Consider the following 22,029-nt stretch of genomic DNA (forward strand, 5'->3'; position numbering starts at 1 on the left):
CTTTCCGAGCACCGAGGACATTATTTATTGAACAGCCCTCTTTTGTACAGTGGTGCTCGCCACTCTGTAGATTGTTCTAAAATATTTCTTAAGAATGTAAATCTATTTTGATGTTCCTCTTCCTCCTCGATATGCAGCTTGCTCTGGTCTTAGTCTGTCCTCTAGTCCATCTCTAATTCTGTCAATCACTATTCTGCAAAATACTTTAGATGACACTAAAAGTAGTGATATTCCTTTATAGATGTCACATATTGTCAGATCTCCTTTCTTGGATATTTTGACAATAAGCTATCTCTTCCAGTCTGTTGGTATTTCCTGCTCACTGATGATTCTGTTGAATAAATCTTTAAGCTCTGATGTTGAATATGATACGCTCTCCTTTAGTAGCTCCGCATCGATGTTAACTATGCCAGGGCGCTTTCCATTCTTCATTTTTTTGAATTGCCTTTTTAGTTTTTAACCCTCCTCCTCTCTTATTAGTGTTGTGTCAATTCATCAATTTTGTTCTCTTGGATGGTGCATCCTTCGGGTAATTCTGTTGTTTCTGTTGGGATATTGAGGACCTCTTCAAAATGCTCTTTCCATCTCTCCAATATTTTTCATCTTCAATGATTAGTTCACCATTCTTGGACCTTAGGCCACCTGTCCTGTTTCTTTTTCTCCCACAAAGCTTCGTGGCCAGTTTGTAAAGAATGGGTGGACTTAACTGGCCAGAAAAATGCCGTAAATTTAAGTTTCATAAAATCTTTATTTTTTTCCATCATATAAACCCCCGATATCTAAAAACTGTGTATTCATGGTACGGAAATGAATTTAAAACGATCTTTTCGAAAGTAAACTAAATAGATATCGAAGGCATGGTGCCTGAAGATTTCTTGAATATCAATAGATAATCAGGGTCACGCGTTTTTCATCGTCTGAATACATAGTCAGCGCATGTTTGTCGGCTGTTCTTACGAAAACTGTAGTTGTATATTGAACAAAATAATGTTATATTTAAAGGAGAAGTGGCGACAAACGTGCGCTCACACTAAATTTTGCAAAAAACATGTTCAAAATAAACTTCACGCTTCCATTGTTATGACTGCAATTGACCTGTTAAATATCACGTGATGTCCACCTGCGAGTGTACCCGTGAAAACAGTTACATTGTATTCTTCAACCTGACCTCGATCTAAATCGTGTCTTTGAGCGTGTTTTGTTGCCGTTTTCAGAATTTAGCAAATTAAATATTGTTTTAATTTTGCGTGTCATCACATTTTTAAAATAATTTCATATTGACATCGCTGTAAAATGTTAAACACGTATTCGAATTTTTGGAGAGAGAGAAGGATAGAGAATGAGAGATGTCAACAATGACGCCGATCTATAGCCCCGCCTCCTAAAAATATTGATTGTGTGACATAAAAATCACTCCGGGTACATGTCAAATTCCGGAAGACGACACTCGTGTATCGTTGCTTCAATGTTGATACATGACAACAGGGCATTGTTTTTGCAATAAAGTTCCACCTAATATAACCAAGTATATGTGGCCCTTTCCATTGCTCGTAATATATTTGGGATTCACTTCATTTTCAGCTTGGTAGAGGAGTCGCAAAAAGATCCAAAATAGGGCGTTAAGTCCACCCATTCTTTCTTTCGGACGGTTTGTATTTGCTGAATTCTCTGCTTCGTTAACTGTATTTTCCAGATTTTCCTTTTATCAGCTCGTGCTCTTCTATTCACTTCTTTGTCCTTGGTCTTTTATTCTTCTCTCTTAATTTCATTCATTCTCTAGGACTTTGATCTTCCTATTTCTTACTTCAGTTTTCTTCTTTCATCTATGGCTCTGTATGTTTCTGCAGTAAGCCAGTCTTTGTGCTTCCTTTTATTCTCGCCCAGGATCTTTTCTGATGTTTCAGTATATACTTCTTTCTCAAGAAACCATTTTTGATTGATTGTGTTTTCGTCATCAGCTAGTTGATGAAACCTATTTCTTAATTCAAGTTGGAACCCTTTGCTTATTCTTGGATCTTTCAGCTTGTTGACATCATACATCTTCCTGTTGATTTCCTTTGGCTTTAAGTTTCTGCAGAGCTTCATCTTTACTTTAGCCAGTACTAGATGGTAATTTGAAATGGCATCTGTACCACGCATAACCTTTACATCACAGACAGACTTTCTGTATTTGCCATTCACCATAACATGGTCAGTTTGGTTCCTATCTCTTCCATTAGGTGATTCCCATGTAGGCTTGTGTAAGTCAAGGTGCTTAAAGAGGGTTCCGCAGATGACAAAGTTATCAGGAGCGCACATTTCCGCTAACCTCATGCCGTTTTCATTCATAGTCCCAATGCCCTCTTGTCCTATGACTCATCCCATTTTTCATTCGACTTTCCAACTTTTGCATTTGCATCACCCATTACCATCAGTACTGGTATGTCATGCTTTGACACTTTTGCCATCTCTTTTTGTAGCTGTTCATAAAAAAATGGCGACCTTATCCACTTCGTCTGCTTTCTTTGTTGGGCTGCATATTTGTATTATTGTAAGCTAAGCAAAGCGGGAGAAAAAGCGTGCGCTAATATTTCTGTCATTAACAGGATTCCATTCCATCAAGCTTTGTCGGCTCTTCCTGCTGAGTATAAGTCCTACTCTTCTATGATGTTCCTCAGCTCCGGAGTCTCCAGAGGTTATCTTTAGTTCACCAAAGCCTGTCCATCTTACTTCGCCCATTATGTCCAACTTATATCTGTTAAACTCTCTTACGATATTAGCTGTTTTTCCAATCTGGAACATTGTTCTTAATTTCCATAATCCGCTCTTGGTGATGTTTTTAGGTGTTGTTATAAATGGGATCTGTGTTCCTTTCAGGCCGTTAGGGTCCTCTCGGCTTTTCCTAATTGCCGTCATTCACTCGAATTCCCAGTGAAGGCAATCCTCTTCTGGAATCTTGAGAGCATATCCCGCTTGCCCTTCCTTCAGTGGTACTAATTGTTGTAACGGTTTCCGTAATCAATTGTCTTTTATGGAAGGAGGTGATTAGCCTCAATTCCAACCTCCATTTATGTCTGGGGGGTCAACATCGTAGTTGCTATCGGTCTCCTAAAAAAATCCGAATTGTAATCAGAGTTTTCTCTCCTAGATGACCTCATCTTCCAGTGCGCCCTTGCGAAGTTAGCCTGGGGCTGAAGGGTGCCCAGTATCCGTCTGCTTCCACGGGGAAGCATCGAATTGGACTTGTGGAGAGGCTATGTACTGGCAGGGGAAGACTTACAAATTGCTTCCCTTTTGGCATTGCTGCTAGCCTGCGGAGAGGACTGAAAGCGAGAGGTGACAAGCACACAGACAGACACCAATACCAACACATTTAGCAGACAGGCAAATAACTATGAAGGGTAAAAAATGTTCATTCTGAGCTCACTAAATGATACCCCCGCCTCCTATATGATTACATGTATAATGAAAAAGTCCATGTTTCTGCTGTGGGAGACAAAATATTGGTACCAGTAAAACATATATACATTTTAAACAAACTGGTCAGAGGTACAAAAAATATAATATATACAATACAAAAGTAAAATAGAGGGTCATAAATTTTGAATAAACATACATAATTTTTTGGCATTGTCCCTCTGTACGAATAATAATTACCGTCCATCATTTAGGGGTACCAATCTCTTATCCGTATACCAAACTCCTCTGGAAAATTATACCACTAAATGAGAATTTTATAGATTCTTTGTCGCATCGTGCCATCGAGCACCTCAGCTCCTATTTTACTTTTTGATCGGAAACATATTTCAGGTTTCCCATAGCAAAACATTGACACTGCCACTTTTTCTATAATACATATATTGAAAGGTACCCATCTCTTATCCGCAACTCCTATATCACTGAATAAAATTTATGGATACTTTCACAGATTTTTTCATTACATAATGCCACTTCCTAATTTTTACTTCTTGATCTGACACTTATTACGGGTCTCCCAAAGCAAAACGTGGATTTTTCCATTATAACGATATGGGAGACGGATGCATCATTTAGTTTTATTTACCATTTTTTTCAAATAGAAAAAATGTTTTAGTTTCATTTAAACAACACATGAAAACCTCGGGTGAAGAAAAAAAAATGGTTACAAAACATATCTTTTTTTAAAAAATGAATAATTACAAGGATATGAGCATGAAAAAAATAATTTGAAAAATTGAAACTAATTTTTTTTACGGACACCATTTTTTGATATACAAGATATGCATTTGTTCACATTGCAATTTGCAACGAAAGAGTTATCTTTCTTATTGCATACTAAATTGGCTTGGCATGCAACTACCACATTTCTTCTTTTTGTGACCCCTTAATCGAAGATATGGTGATTTATAGTTTTTGCTTTGTCCGTCCGCCCGTCTGTCTGTTTGTCCGCAAAAACTTGAACCTTGCCCATATTTCACAGGTGTATTTTTTGTGCATTTCTTAGAGTACCACCATAATGACCTCTTGATCTCGCAGTTGGTAACATAGTTTAAAGTATTATTAATTATTGAAAAAAAAATAACTGACAAGTGGAAAAAAAAGAAAGAACGCACGTGTGAATCTTGAAATCGGTACAATATCCAAATTCGTTAATCGGAAGTATCATGAATCATACATTCATGTGTGGTCTTTTTTCGATTTAGCGATATGGTGTTATTTCCTTCACCCAAAACCTTTGAATGCTTTTTTCTGCTATAATCCCCGGTTTTCAATCTCAAATTCAAGCTGTCCTAAAGTGAAGTATCAGAGTTAATATTTCGTATAGACGTGTCAAATTTTGACAAAAAAGACCTCAAAAACCACAAATTTCCTATATCAATTTAAACCTCCAAATAGGCTCTAAAAAATGCAAACTAAGATAGAGTTCCAAAGAAAAAGAAATATACTTTTATCAAAGAATATTCACAAGGTCAATAATAAATGGACAATTCTTTCTATTTTGTCCATAAAATTCTCATCTTTTTCCCAAGGTGCTTCACACGCTATTTTTTTGATTATCACATGTGTTAAATCATTATTTTTTTAAGATTCAAAAATGGCCAAAATGTTTCACATACCCTCATCTTCGTTAACCAACATACACTAAAACATTTTTTTCTGGTCTTTGATCTATATGATCTCAATAAAGAATATTCACGTGTAATTTATCTTTTTTTATTCATTTACAGTGGAGTCGCCAATTCCGGGTCGTCTCCAATTCCGGGTCACTCGCCTGTATTTTATGCCTAGTGTTAAAATTTAAGCACAAAAAACTTTATGAATATGCTGGTCATGAAGAACTAGTCTTTCTGTATGTAATTAATTATAAAATTTTGAATATAAACTTTAAGAGAGCATCCGACAATCAAAATTCTGAAACGCACGCTTTAAAGACTTGAATGTTTCTGCTGCGGTGACGGGCTACTTTCGCTTTTGTTCGCTGCAGAAAGGCTGATATAAAAGTTCTAGATAAATAATGATAGCTTGAAAGTATGGCAAATGCATTTAGTTTTAACTCAGAAATCAATCATAATGATCGCTGATCAAATAAAAGTATAATGATTATTAAATCAAACTGTAGTAGTTTCTCCAATTGCGGGTCACGCAATCTCGTGGCATGAACATGTCAAAATTCTATGTACAAAACCAATCGACAACCATGTATTTACCTTGATTATCAAAAGCATTCTAACTGAAAAATATTTTTTCTAAAAATTAAAATTTATCCCTTCAAATTAACCCTTCAAATGGATTTTTTTAATAAATGAATTTAATTGTATTATTTTAAATCCTAATACATTTTTTGTAATTCAGCATGTTTTGTTGTAATTGTTTTAAAAATAATTTAAACATATTTCTGTGGTTGTTTTACTTTTTTCCAAGCTGCATGAATTGTTTTATTTTTCAACATCATAAAAGTCATGTTCCAAAACCACACTGCTCAACGCGTTATCGGCAACTCGGTTGTTATCGGACACTCGGTGCAAGAAAAGCAATGTTTAGAAAATGTGGGTAATTTTAAATTTCATATTTCAACGATAAATATGTATTTCAGCATAAAAAAGTGTGTGATCTATGACAGATAATCGATTATACTTTCAGCAGCAGAAAGCACAAACCAAATCACCCTCTTTCGAAAGATCTACAACTCTTTCAAATTATATTTTACAAAAATTTCGGAATATGTCATCACATTCTAACTTCTGTAGAATTCAAAATTAGTTTATTCTATCAAACAAACTGGTCCACTTATTCTATGGACAATCAGATACCTTTAGATCAGCAAACTGGGATTAAAAATCCAAATTAAGGGTTAGTAATCAGTCTTTTAAAATGTCTCGTTAGTTGAAAACATGTTATCGTCAACTCGGTTGATGTTGCCGGATACTTCGGTTTTAGACGGGTGTATGTTATCGGAAACTCAGGTTAAAAAGTTTCCTTTAGCTTCATAAATAGATTGGGAAAAGTCCATTATAATCTGCCAATCCTTGAAAATAGCAAACGTAAAAGTTTGTTTTGATATGAATGTATATAAATAAGATTAATAATTATAAATTTATAACAGAACTACGTATCTCCAATAATTTTTCTTGTTTTCCATTCAAGATAACCTCTTGGAAACCGCTTCAGGTGGTTTCAAACGTAAAAAAACAAAACAAAAAAAAAACAACAAACAAACCAAGTTCAATTTCCCCCCCCCCCCCCATGATCCCCGGGGAACTAATCTTTTGTCCAACAATGTCAATTTATTATCACGTCACAGTTACCACACTGCTCAACGCGTTATCGGCTACTCGGTTGTTATCGGACACTCGGTTGATAACAATTTTTGACAGGTTAGTAAATTATTTTAAATAAACTCTGTTAAAATAGAAACAGAGAATAGTCATTGTGATTTTTGTAAACAGAAACGAATACGGATACAAAATAAAGCCAAGCTACGTATTACTATAGCATTTATTAGCCTTTGGAAGGCGTTAAAAGTCAAATTTGTTATATTTTGCGAGTTTTTCTCCGATTGGTATTGTTGTAAATGGCTTTTTTCTTCAAAATCCATATATTTACCTTGCGTTAATGATTGTCCACAAGAAGACTTCCACAGAATCTTGCGAATATGTAATTAAAGAGCAAAAATTGCCCAATTTTAACTTTCAGTATGTTATCGGAAATACGGTTGAATAATGCACTTTGTTATCGGATAACTCGGTTTTGGTTATCGGAAACAAAGGTTGTCATAGATTAGGGGGAAACTCAAAGAAACGACAGAAATCCGTATGAAACCTAAATATTTAAAGTGGCTGGCACGAAATTCTAATTTTTGGCTATAATTTGCCTCTTTTAAGAATATGTAACTTTTTAAAAAATGATTGCTTTTTTGGCATTTCTCACTGAAATCTGCATGATCTTGACTTCTTCGAAAATAAGGTATAAGTTTTAAATTTCATTTCAGGGTACCGAAGTCGCTCACGTGGCGCATTGGTTAGAGTGTCTGCTCTAGAGTCGCCAAGTAAGGAGTCGATCCTTACGTCGCGGGTTCGTATCCCACAGTGAGACGTCGAAGTGGGTACTAGCACGTACAAAAACGATCCCTCACTGCTCAATGGCCTGAATGCTGAGTATATGACAAATTTTGAAGCTCTCCGCCGGCAAGTGATGGCGTCTCCATCGACTGGAAAATTTTCAAGAGGGCGTTAAACAACATACAATCAAGGTGCTGAGCGCATGGCGAAGGAACAGTTGCTACTCGTTTTTATCGACTTAAATCAGTCGCCGCTGAAATTCAAACTCACAACCTTTCGAACACGAATACATTTATAAGTTTGGTATATACATGTGAAGCAATTAAGAATTTAAACTCAAGGGTGGTTAGATAAATTTCCAAATAGGTAGTTCGACCAAAATATATGACAGAGAATTCAAAATTTTGAGGAGAAAAGAGGTTGACTTTAAAATATTACAAAATCGTAAACATCTCTAAAACATCGGATGTTGTTTAACGTAACAGGAAGGAATAAGAATCCCCTGATGAACGGTTACATCACGCAGTGTGCTCAAATTCAATGTGTAGATAGAGGTAATGCTCGGATGGATGGGGGGGGGGCTGACATAAATTTTGCATTGCTATTGGATGTTTATACTGAAGCAAAAAATCTCTGGCACCAACCCCCCCCCCCATTGTAATTGAAAACGCAAATAACTGTTTGTAGAAAAAGTTATTCATAAACATACCAGGAACTGAAGTGAATCAACCAGCACCCCTTCCACCTAAATCCTAGTAGGAATTTTAACGGTTGGAAAATGAGTTATATATTTTTTTTAAATTGAAGTGTTTCTAACACAATAAAATTCCAGTCGGCTCCCTTAATTTTATTATTAGTTTTTTAAAATATTTTTTTCTGGACCATGCTTTTTGTTAAAGGATATTAGTCTCTTTAATCTACTACATATCCAAATTACATTGTATTAAAAAAGAATTAAGAATTATTATTTTTCTCTAATGTTGACAGTTGTCTGATTGACACAAGATCACATGATCAAGTATTAAAAAAGTCATAAAAACTGGGTGATTCTATTTTAAGCTTCTAAAAAAATATGTTAACGTTCTTTTGCGGAGCAGCATAAGTCCTGACGTCACAATAACAGGCACTTGTTTCATATACAGGGCACCCCTACTTAAGCCACACTTGCTATATGTGTAACTGTGACGTGATAATAAATTGACATTGTTGGACAAAAGATTAGTTCCCCGGGGATCATGGGGGGGAAATTGAACTTGGTTTGTTTGTTGTTTTTTTTTTTTTGTTTTGTTTTTTACGTTTGAAACCACCTGAAGCGGTTTCCAAGAGGTTATCTTGAATGGAAAACAAGAAAAATTATTGGAGATACGTAGTTCTGTTATAAATTTATAATTATTAATCTTATTTATATACATTCATATCAAAACAAACTTTTACGTTTGCTATTTTCAAGGATTGGCAGATTATAATGGACTTTTCCCAATCTATTTATGAAGCTAAAGGAAACTTTTTAACCTGAGTTTCCGATAACATACACCCGTCTAAAACCGAAGTATCCGGCAACATCAACCGAGTTGACGATAACATGTTTTCAACTAACGAGACATTTTAAAAGACTGATTACTAACCCTTAATTTGGATTTTTAATCCCAGTTTGCTGATCTAAAGGTATCTGATTGTCCATAGAATAAGTGGACCAGTTTGTTTGATAGAATAAACTAATTTTGAATTCTACAGAAGTTAGAATGTGATGAAATATTCCGAAATTTTTGTAAAATATAATTTGAAAGAGTTGTAGATCTTTCGAAAGAGGGTGATTTGGTTTGTGCTTTCTGCTGCTGAAAGTATAATCGATTATCTGTCATAGATCACACACTTTTTTATGCTGAAATACATATTTATCGTTGATATATGAAATTTAAAATTACCCACATTTTCTAAACATTGCTTTTCTTGCGCCGAGTGTCCGATAACAACCGAGTTGCCGATAACGCGTTGAGCAGTGTGGTTACACATATAGCAAGTGTGGCTTAAGTAGGGGTGCCCTGTATATGAAACAAGTGCCTGTTATTGTGACGTCAGGACTTATGCTGCTCCGCAAAAGAACGTTAACATATTTTTTAGAAGCTTAAAATAGAATCACCCAGTTTTTATGACTTTTTTAATACTTGATCATGTGATCTTGTGTCAATCAGACAACTGTCAACATTAGAGAAAAATAATAATTCTTAATTCTTTTTTAATACAATGTAATTTGGATATGTAGTAGATTAACGAGAATAATATCCTTTAACAAAAAGCATGGTCCAGAAAAAAATATTAAAAAACTAATAATAAAATTAAGGGAGCCGACTGGAATTTTATTGTGTTAGAAACACTTCAATTTAAAAAAATATATAACTCATTTTCCAACCGTTAAAATTCCTACTAGGATTTAGGTGGAAGGGGTGCTGGTTGATTCACTTCAGTTCCTGGTATGTTTAACTTTTTCTACAAACAGTTATTTGCGTTTTCAATTACAATGGAGGGGGTGGTGCCAGAGATTTTTTGCTTCAGTATTAATATCCAATAGCAATGCAAAATCCATGTCAGCCCCCCCCCCCATCCATCCGAGCATTACCTCTATCTACACATTGAATTTGAGCACACTGCGTGATGTAACCGTTCATCAGGGGATTCTTATTCCTTCCTGTTACGTTAAACAACATCCGATGTTTTAGAGATGTTTACGATTTTGTAATATTTTAAAGTCAACCTCTTTTCTCCTCAAAATTTTGAATTCTCTGTCATATATTTTGGTCGAACTACCTATTTGGAAATTTATCTAACCACCCTTGAGTTTAAATTCTTAATTGCTTCACATGTATATACCAAACTTATAAATGTATTCGTGTTCGAAAGGTTGTGAGTTTGAATTTCAGCGGCGACTGATTTAAGTCGATAAAAACGAGTAGCAACTGTTCCTTCGCCATGCGCTCAGCACCTTGATTGTATGTTGTTTAACGCCCTCTTGAAAATTTTCCAGTCGATGGAGACGCCATCACTTGCCGGCGGAGAGCTTCAAAATTTGTCATATACTCAGCATTCAGGCCATTGAGCAGTGAGGGATCGTTTTTGTACGTGCTAGTACCCACTTCGACGTCTCACTGTGGGATACGAACCCGCGACGTAAGGATCGACTCCTTACTTGGCGACTCTAGAGCAGACACTCTAACCAATGCGCCACGTGAGCGACTTCGGTACCCTGAAATGAAATTTAAAACTTATACCTTATTTTCGAAGAAGTCAAGATCATGCAGATTTCAGTGAGAAATGCCAAAAAAGCAATCATTTTTTAAAAAGTTACATATTCTTAAAAGAGGCAAATTATAGCCAAAAATTAGAATTTCGTGCCAGCCACTTTAAATATTTAGGTTTCATACGGATTTCTGTCGTTTCTTTGAGTTTCCCCCTAATCTATGACAACCTTTGTTTCCGATAACCAAAACCGAGTTATCCGATAACAAAGTGCATTATTCAACCGTATTTCCGATAACATACTGAAAGTTAAAATTGGGCAATTTTTGCTCTTTAATTACATATTCGCAAGATTCTGTGGAAGTCTTCTTGTGGACAATCATTAACGCAAGGTAAATATATGGATTTTGAAGAAAAAAGCCATTTACAACAATACCAATCGGAGAAAAACTCGCAAAATATAACAAATTTGACTTTTAACGCCTTCCAAAGGCTAATAAATGCTATAGTAATACGTAGCGAGGCTTTATTTTGTATCCGTATTCGTTTCTGTTTACAAAAATCACAATGACTATTCTCTGTTTCTATTTTAACAGAGTTTATTTAAAATAATTTACTAACCTGTCAAAAATTGTTATCAACCGATCGAGTGTCCGATAACAACCGAGTAGCCGATAACGCGTCGAGCGGTGTGGTAACTGTGACGTGATAATAAATTGACATTGTTGGACAAAAGATTAGTTCCCCGGGGATCATGGGGGGGGGGGGGGGGGGGAAATTGAACTTGGTTTGTTTGTTGTTTTTTTTTGTTTTGTTTTTTTACGTTTGAAACCACCTGAAGCGGTTTCCAAGAGGTTATCTTGAATGGAAAACAAGAAAAATTATTGGAGATACGTAGTTCTGTTATAAATTTATAATTATTAATCTTATTTATATACATTCATATCAAAACAAACTTTTACGTTTGCTATTTTCAAGGATTGGCAGATTATAATGGACTTTTCCCAATCTATTTATGAAGCTAAAGGAAACTTTTTAACCTGAGTTTCCGATAACATACACCCGTCTAAAACCGAAGTATCCGGCAACATCAACCGAGTTGACGATAACATGTTTTCAACTAACGAGACATTTTAAAAGACTGATTACTAACCCTTAATTTGGATTTTTAATCCCAGTTTGCTGATCTAAAGGTATCTGATTGTCCATAGAATAAGTGGACCAGTTTGTTTGATAGAATAAACTAATTTTGAATTCTACAGAAGTTAGAATGTGATGACATATTCCGAAATTTTTGTAAAATATAATTTGAAAGAGTTGTAGATCTTTCGAAAGAGGGTGATTTGGTTTGTGCTTTCTGCTGCTGAAAGTATAATCGATTATCTGTCATAGATCACACACTTTTTTATGCTGAAATACATATTTATCGTTGAAATATGAAATTTAAAATTACCCACATTTTCTAAACATTGCTTTTCTTGCACCGAGTGTCCGATAACAACCGAGTTGCCGATAACGCGTTGAGCAGTGTGGTTACACATATAGCAAGTGTGGCTTAAGTAGGGGTGCCCTGTATATGAAACAAGTGCCTGTTATTGTGACGTCAGGACTTATGCTGCTCCGTAAAAGAACGTTAACATATTTTTTAGAAGCTTAAAATAGAATCACCCAGTTTTTATGACTTTTTTAATACTTGATCATGTGATCTTGTGTCAATCAGACAACTGTCAACATTAGAGAAAAATAATAATTCTTAATTCTTTTTTAATACAATGTAATTTGGATATGTAGTAGATTAACGAGAATAATATCCTTTAACAAAAAGCATGGTCCAGAAAAAAATATTAAAAAACTAATAATAAAATTAAGGGAGCCGACTGGAATTTTATTGTGTTAGAAACACTTCAATTTAAAAAAATATATAACTCATTTTCCAACCGTTAAAATTCCTACTAGGATTTAGATGGAAGGGGTGCTGGTTGATTCACTTCAGTTCCTGGTATGTTTATGAATAACTTTTTCTACAAACAGTTATTTGCGTTTTCAATTACAATGGGGGGGGGGGGGGGGTTGGTTGGTGCCAGAGATTTTTTGCTTCAGTATAAACATCCAATAGCAATGCAAAAATTTATGTCAGCCCCCCCCCATCCATCCGAGCATTACCTCTATCTACACATTGAATTTGAGCACACTGCGTGATGTAACCGTTCATCAGGGGATTCTTATTCCTTCCTGTTACGTTAAACAACATCCGATGTTTTAGAGATGTTTACGATTTTGTAATATTTTAAAGTCAACCTCTTTTCTCCTCAAAATTTTGAATTCTCTGTCATATATTTTGGTCGAACTACCTATTTGGAAATTTATCTAACCACCCTTGAGTTTAAATTCTTAATTGCTTCACATGTATATACCAAACTTATAAATGTATTCGTGTTCGAAAGGTTGTGAGTTTGAATTTCAGCGGCGACTGATTTAAGTCGATAAAAACGAGTAGCAACTGTTCCTTCGCCATGCGCTCAGCACCTTGATTGTATGTTGTTTAACGCCCTCTTGAAAATTTTCCAGTCGATGGAGACGCCATCACTTGCCGGCGGAGAGCTTCAAAATTTGTCATATACTCAGCATTCAGGCCATTGAGCAGTGAGGGATCGTTTTTGTACGTGCTAGTACCCACTTCGACGTCTCACTGTGGGATACGAACCCGCGACGTAAGGATCGACTCCTTACTTGGCGACTCTAGAGCAGACACTCTAACCAATGCGCCACGCGAGCGACTTCGGTACCTTGAAATGAAATTTAAAACTTATACCTTATTTTCGAAGAAGTCAAGATCATGCAGATTTCAGTGAGAAATGCCAAAAAAGCAATCATTTTTTAAAAAGTTACATATTCTTAAAAGAGGCAAATTATAGCCAAAAATTAGAATTTCGTGCCAGCCACTTTAAATATTTAGGTTTCATACGGATTTCTGTCGTTTCTTTGAGTTTTCCCCCTAATCTATGACAACCTTTGTTTCCGATAACCAAAACCGAGTTATCCGATAACAAAGTGCATTATTCAACCGTATTTCCGATAACATACTGAAAGTTAAAATTGGGCAATTTTTGCTCTTTAATTACATATTCGCAAGATTCTGTGGAAGTCTTCTTGTGGACAATCATTAACGCAAGGTAAATATATGGATTTTGAAGAAAAAAGCCATTTACAACAATACCAATCGGAGAAAAACTCGCAAAATATAACAAATTTGACTTTTAACGCCTTCCAAAGGCTAATAAATGCTATAGTAATACGTAGCGAGGCTTTATTTTGTATCCGTATTCGTTTCTGTTTACAAAAATCACAATGACTATTCTCTGTTTCTATTTTAACAGAGTTTATTTAAAATAATTTACTAACCTGTCAAAAATTGTTATCAACCGAGTGTCCGATAACAACCGAGTAGCCGATAACGCGTTGAGCAGTGTGAAAACGTTCCATGAATATTACACGGCCGTAAAGTCACATGACCCGGAAATGGAGAAAATGATTCGTAACTGGGGAAGCTAGGCCTTGCTGAAATACCCCTGTAAATATTGTTCCCATGCAGTTACTTTGAAAACAAAAAGATGTTTGGATGACTCACTATTTGTTCTTTCAATACATATATTGCATAAAACAAAAACTGAACAGATTTGCAAAATATCAAAGAAACACCCTGACGTGACCCGGAATTGGCGACTTCACTATTTATTTTTGGAAAAAAGGTATTTTTACAGATGATAAGCTAGGTGAAAAATAAAACGTGTGCACATTTTCTTGTATATAGAACAGTCTATGGTATCGATATGAAGAAAAAAAAAATTTTTTAAGTAATTTTTACTTGTGAGAAACGCTACTTTTCTCTTTGCTGTTTAACTATTTTTTTTTTTCCGAATTTTACCTGGATGAGTGTAAATAGACAAATTAGACCGTGACAATTCACTGCTTTGTGTATTTTGCTCATGTTCATTTCTTTCTGAGTCATCTTTGGGTGATCCATTGCAGTTCGCGTTTGTAAAACAAGAAAAATAAGAATTTTTAAACAAATATTTATGTTAAATAAGTTTTTGGTGCAAAGAGGGAAAAATTAACATCCATAGGGCCCTAGAATATATGCATGGACTTTTTCTCCAGCTTAATGTATACTTAATTATAGTCAATAAAGAGCTTTCCTCTAAAGTTGGATTTGATGTGCATGGATAACCGACTTAGTTGTGAGTTGATTATGCATTGAAGATGCATAATGCATTACGCTACTCCGTGTCTGTTACACAGACTTCAAAGGAAATAGATGTACCCAAATCATTAAACATTCATCTGGAAAAAATCAAAATATATACTGGGAAAAGCAGAAACCAAAGAGTTAGCTAAACTTGGTAATATTGAAAAAAAATATTCAAAGTAACGATATCTATTTCCATGCACTTAAAGAAATATAATTAATTTATTTCTAAGGTGTCAATTAGAATGATAGTAAACTTCCTCCCTGTACATATGGATAGGAAAATCCCAGTGCGTTATTAAATCAGAAAAAAATAATGATTGGAATAATAACATTTTTTGTTGATTTAAAAATCATATGGCGACATTGATATATATGAACCACCTCTTCATTTTTTTGCATGTGTTCAATAATTGAACATTATTTTTATTCATGAAAAATAAGATGTGTTTGTGAAACACTGATGTCCCCGTATGGCAGATTAAAGCGAAGGTTGAAGTTTTTCAAATGCAAGTCGAATTCCAAAAGTCAAGGTCAGAATGTCAAAATCATTGATATTCAAAGAAAAGTCTTGTCACAGTTATGGCGAAGGTTAACGATTTTTTTTAAACGCTTACATCTAGTAAAAATATTTAAACCCTTTTGAATGGTTTTGTCACAATAAATACTCATGTGAAGTATGAAAGCCCTAGCATCAACTGTTCAGAAGTTATGAGCAATGTTAAAGTATGGAAATGTTGGGTAAAAGTGATTCAGACTCCAAGGTCAGGAGGCCAATTTGGTTGTACCCTACGAAAAGTCTGATGACAAAGAATACACCAGTGAAATATGAAAGCCATTGCACAACCCACCCACAATTATGGACAAGGTTAAAATTTGCGGACACACAAACGGACAGGACAAAAACGATGTGCCCCCGAATCTTCAATTATGGGGCATGAAAAGTTTTCGCTGTTGTTCGTAACATGTTCTGTTGATATGAAAATAAATCCATAAGCGCTCTCTCTCTCTCTCTCTCTCTCTCTCTTAATATTCAGTATTTCAGAGAAATGTCGACTATATATAATAAAACAAATGAACATTTATGAAAGATTGATGACTTTCTACTTCATTTATTAAATGTAAATTCACTTTTTGATGAGTCTTCATTTCCAAATATGATAAATAAAAACAATGTATTAAAGCACTCGTAACACAAAAACTCCTCTTTATTTTTAGCTTCAAACGATATCACCTGCCAATTATCGTCGTAATTTTGAATATTGTGACACATAATGTCATCAGTGTATCTCTGATGTGCCATTAAGTTCAAATATTTATGATAATAAGCGTTGATTGGTGGTATGGGATCAATACGATGTTTAAGTATCGATGGAAGGAAATGAGCCATGACTGTTGATGATACTACGCAGCGGGTCCCTCCCTTGGGAAAGATTGACTTCCTAGACGGACGTGGTCACCACGTTAGTCACACGCTAAGGTCTTCTTTATTCACTGAAAAAACAAAAGTTTATATATATATATATATATATATATATATATATATATATATATATATATATATATATATATATATATATATATATATATAGGGGAGGGGGCTTTTGCTTTATTGAATGACCTGGGAACAAGTCATCAATTGCAATTGACTTTATTCACTAAAAAAACACAATTTTTTTAAGGGGGGTTGCTTTATTGAATGGCCTTGGCACAAGTAATCAATCGAATCGTGATCAGCATGGATAAATGATGAACACATGTATTTTTATATACAGGTGCATGTATATAGATGAACCTTGATGGTATTTTTTTCATTGAACGATTCTTGGAAAAGCCATTTGGAGAGCGGTTTAGAGGAAACGTTCTTGCAGTTCTTCTAATTTTCTCATTTTACTAAAAAATATATAGAGAATATCTCGCAATTGACGAAGTATTGTTGGTTTATTCATATACCATGTATAAAGAATCATCTCAAATGACAAAAATATAAAATATCGTCTACAGTATATACTTTATGTACTTTTTATGCAATTTTTGGTTACAAAATATCAGAAAATAAAAACTCTTTGGGATCTTGACTAACCCCGCCCCACTCTCAAAAACTGTTTTAATTTAGTTTTTTATACGACAGTGATCTTATGATCTCATCCTCTAAAGATTCTAACTTTGGAATTTTTTTTTTTGAATTTTCCAACTTGTCTGTAGCGGTATTTGAGACACTTTCCAAATGAATTATATAAATATGGAATAACGCCTTATTATACATAAATATCCAACGCCCTGACATTCAAACAAATATGCCGAAACAGCTATTAAATTGCAAATTATGATTAATAATTAAAAAATAAGCAGGATGCTTGTTAACATATTAATAATTCCATATTTAACAAGGTAATTTTTTTGTAAGGGTCAAAAAAGGAAAAATGATAATGTCAATTTCATCAAAAGTTAATATATTCATGTTTTGGAACTTTTGAAGGACTTGCATTGTTATTTACAGTTTTGTCGAAAGTACATTTGCAAGTGTAGGAGGGGACGCTACTCGGGGTGTAGAGGTCCCCATAAGTACCGGACTTATTAAAAATGAACCGAAAAAGAAAAATCTAAGGTCATTCAAGTGAAACACTCTAATGTGATATCTCCATGTATCTCAGAAATCCGCCCCAAAATTGATCACCGTGTATACTATGTCATTCATAATTATCTGACCACAACAATGGTTTGTTTTTGGTTGTAGTAAAAGTCATCAATTGTTTACTCTTTGTTTTGTTAATCAACTTAAAGTGCTCTCAATTTTACTTCCTTTTGTCTGGCGCCAATGGTCTGTTTAGTAAACACATAGTAGCGGAAATCCTCGAGCTTAGAATACCTATATTCGGCACTATACCCCTGTTTCATCATCAATGACTTTTCTCGATGAGTTAGATACTCAAGAAGATATAGGGAAATGTATCATTTACTTGTATTCTACGTTTAATTTTACTGATGAATCTTTTGAAAGTTAATGCAATTCTTATATTTTTTTATGAAAAAAGTTCGTTATTGAGTTCAAGTACAACCCAGATGGAATATTTTATTATAGTAGGATTACTAAATAAAGTTTGATTTTATCATTTATTTACATTTTCAATGAATTTCTTTGGAATTGGCGTTACATCTTGTGTCATTTATACATATCTTCTTAAGCTTGGAATATTTTATTTAATCGCCTGAGGTTGCATAATGCACATACATGTACACTATTTATGAAACAATGTAGTAACAGAATTTACAATTTGAAAAAAAAATGCATAAAACAAAACAATTTATCATTTCTTTAACAGGCAAATTTATAGATGACGATATAATCTGGTTTCTTTTACATCATGAAGAAAAATGTTCATGAAAAGCAACAAAAACAAAATAGCTATTGAGAAATGGGCGTAGAAATGGGAAAAGAATAATAATGACCATTGAACAATTGCCCTGTAAAAGACAAAATTAGAAACACAGGGCTCAGCATTTTTTACCTATTAGTCTCATAAGACATGAAAATATATGAGTTTCTTTTCAGTTTTAAGTTGTTTAATTTTTTAAGTTGTCGATCACACTAACAGACATGTTATACTCGGTTTTTAGTATTTCATAAGTTAACTTGAAGATTAATTTGTCTAACTCTATCTTAAATAGAACATTTGGTTTACCACATTTAGATATATTTAGTGCACAACTTTTAATCTATCTTGTCATGTCTGAATATTGTGTAACAAGGAATCACTGTCTAGTATGTTGGGTATGCCAGGGCATCAACGAGAATTGGAAACGTGGTATAATGTACATGCCCGTTATGCATAAATTATCCCACGTTTCCAACTGTCGTCGTTGATGTCTATTGCATACCCAGTAACTAGAAAGCCATTTCTTATATTTACATATACGAGGGCTGTTCGGAAATTATTGAGACAGTGTTTATATTTTTGTTTCTAATGAACGTCGTTCGGTGAAAATTTGCATACGCAATTGACAAACATTAATAATTAAAGCAAGATATAATTTACAAATATTAAATTTCTTATCTTCAATGGTAAAAAAAATGTGTCAATGGTAGGGGTACCCGGAGCAGTCACGAAATGAGATATTGAAAATATGTAGCACTAACATAAATATGTAAATATTGTAAATAAATATGATATTATAGTTCTTTTAGAATGCTGGATCTGTGCAGGTGATGAATTGTGTATTTACTTAGATGAGTACAATTGTTACACTTTCCCTAGAAATTGTGGAAGAGGGGGAGGAATTGTAATTTTTTATAGAAACGTGCCCAGTATCAGTGTTAATATTATAGAATGTTTTTGTAATACTGTTATCTGGCTAGAAATTAGAAAAGAGTCGAGTGTAAATGAAAAGCCTATTTATTTAGCTTCTTGCTACATACCACCAGAAAAAAGTACTTTTTATAAAAAAGAAGATGTAGATATTTTTCAGTATTTAGAAGAATCAATTTGCAGATTTGCTAGCAAGGGAAAAATTTATTTAACAGGAGATTTAAATGCTAGATGTGGTAATTTAGAAGATTTTATAAGGAACGATATGATAAATAAATCGGTGACAGATACTATGCAAGTTTTTACTGATTACGATTTAGATACAAACGAGTCTACAAGGAACAACAGTGATAGTTTTGTGAATAATTTTGGTAGAAAATTGATAGATTTGTGTAAAACCACTGGTATGCGAATTATCAATGGAAGACATAAAAATGATCAACATGGGGGTATCACTTTTTATGGTGCAAATGGTATGAGTACTATAGATTATCTAATAACAAAGAGTGAAAACGCTAGTAATATTGTAGATTTTACTTTAGGAGATTTTTCTGTTTTTTCAGACCACGCACCAATTATTTTTTCTATAGGTGGTGCATTTAAAGAAAGTGAGGTTGTTTGTGGTCAAGAGCAATCAGGTAGAACGGTTTTCAAATCAGTAAAATGGGTGGAAGAAAATGTAACGCAGATAAATACTACTCTCAGCGATAATTATGACTTGCTTTCTGATTGTCTGATTCATTCGTTTGATAGCACAGAAGAAGTAAATCAGTGTGTTGAAAATTTTAGTAAAACATTATGTGATTTAATTCTACCATACTGTAAAATTATACAGAGTAATAGATCTATTAATATGAATAGAAATATTAATTCAAAACATACTGAAGATAAACCATGGTTTAATGAAGAGTGTAAGACAAAGTACATAGAATATGAGACAGCTCTAAACCATTTCAATAAACAGAAATCTACTGATAATAGGTTATTATTAGTTAATAAAAAAGCGGCTTACAAGAAAGTTATGAAAAAATGTAGACACAATTATGAGAGACATCAAGGTAATAAAATCGAGTATATTCGGAAGTATAACCCCAAAAAATTTTACAAATTGTTTGAACGTAAGAAAGGCCAAGTAAGTTCAGATTTATCGGCTAAAGATTTCTTAGAACATTTCAAAACCTTGCTTGAATGTAATACAGAAAACAATACGAATAATGAATTTAATTACGTAGAGACACAATCATCAGTATACTGTGAATTAGATCAGGAAATTACGGAACAAGAAATTGAATATGCTATTGATAAATTAAAACATGATAAAAGTAATGCAGAAGATTGCATGATTAACGAATTCTTCATTCATTGTAAACAAATACTCATGCCTATTTTATGCATGTTGTTTAATAAAATCTTTACGTCAGGCCATTATCCAGAGAGTTGGGCTACTGGGTGTATAGTGCCAGTTTTTAAGAAAGGGGATAGTAATAATCCTAATAATTATAGGGGAATTACACTTGTTAGTTGCATGGCTAAATTATTTACAAGCATATTAAATAATAGACTGATGAATTGGGATAAAGAGTATAACATAACTACAGACGCGCAATTTGGATTTAAGTCAGGTGCAAGTACCATTGATGCAATATTTGTTCTACAGACATTAGTTAACAAATTCTTAAGGAACAAAAGAAAACTTTATTGTTGTTTTGTAGATTATCAAAAAGCCTTCGATTATATCAACAGAATTAACCTGTGGCTTAAAATTAGTACTCAGGGTATTCAAGGGAAATTATTTTGTATTATTAAATCTTTATATGATAATATTAAGGCATGTGTAAAATATAACGGTTTACTTACAGAGTATTTCAAAATTACGTCTGGTGTATTACAAGGTGAAATTTTATCACCATTATTATTTTCTATGTATTTGAATGACTTTGAACGTCACTTTATTACAAATAATTGTCCATCAATCGAACTGCAGATGATAAATATATTTTTACTGATGTATGCAGATGATACTGTTTTGATATCTGACTCATCTGAAGGTTTACAAAGAATGTTGGATGCATTATATACATACACAACGGAGTGGAATCTAACTGTTAATGTTGAAAAAACAAAGATATTGATTTTTCGCAATAGTCGTAAAGTACTGGAAAATGAACGTTGGATATACAACGGTTGCAAAGTTGAAGTTGTTAATCAGTTTAATTATCTAGGTATGTTATTTAATTATAATGGAAAATTTACTGAAACACAGAAACATTTTTCATGTCAAGGTAAAAAAGCTATGTACGGTGTAAATAGTAAAATCAGGGATTTGCATTTTAACGTAGAAACACAATTAGCTGTATTCGATACTTATGTTAACAGTGTTATGAGTTATGGAGCTGAAGTATGGGGATTTCACAAGGGTCAAGACATAGAAAATGTTCACTTAAATTATTGTAAAAGAGTCTTAAAGGTCAGACAAAGCACTAGTAATGATGCAGTTTATTGTGAATCAGGTAGATTTCCACTTATACTTGAAAGGAAAAAGAAAATTTTGAAATACTGGGTGAAATTAAAAAACAGTGACAATTGTATATTACAAGCATGTTATCAAGATATGATTGAAAATAATGATGAATGGATTGTAAACATTAAAAAGGAATTCCAAAGGCTTGGTTTAGCTGACATGTATAATAGTGATTGTATTGATAATAATACTCTGAACATTATA

At 33.8% G+C, this 22,029-nt stretch overlaps 1 protein-coding gene across 1 annotated transcript; it reads right to left on the reverse strand.

The window, feature by feature from the left end:
* Nucleotides 1-2,535: 2,535 nt before the first annotated feature.
* On the reverse strand, nucleotides 2,536-2,895 carry LOC134257092 (craniofacial development protein 2-like). The gene has a single exon (XM_062739735.1). It carries the CDS (start codon nucleotides 2,893-2,895, stop codon nucleotides 2,536-2,538), a length of 360 nt encoding a protein of 119 aa, XP_062595719.1.
* Nucleotides 2,896-22,029: the final 19,134 nt, after the last annotated feature.

The sequence above is a fragment of the Saccostrea cucullata genome, unplaced genomic scaffold, assembly GCF_032062105.1.
Source record: "Saccostrea cucullata isolate Sc308-1 unplaced genomic scaffold, CSIRO_AGI_Scuc_v1 ctg14, whole genome shotgun sequence".
Lineage (NCBI taxonomy): Eukaryota > Metazoa > Mollusca > Bivalvia > Ostreida > Ostreidae > Saccostrea > Saccostrea cuccullata.

What these genes read in the sequence shown, in the direction of transcription:
- LOC134257092 (XM_062739735.1), bottom strand. Translation starts at nt 2,895, where the DNA reads ATGACGGCAATTAGGAAAAGCCGAGAGGACCCTAACGGCCTGAAAGGA.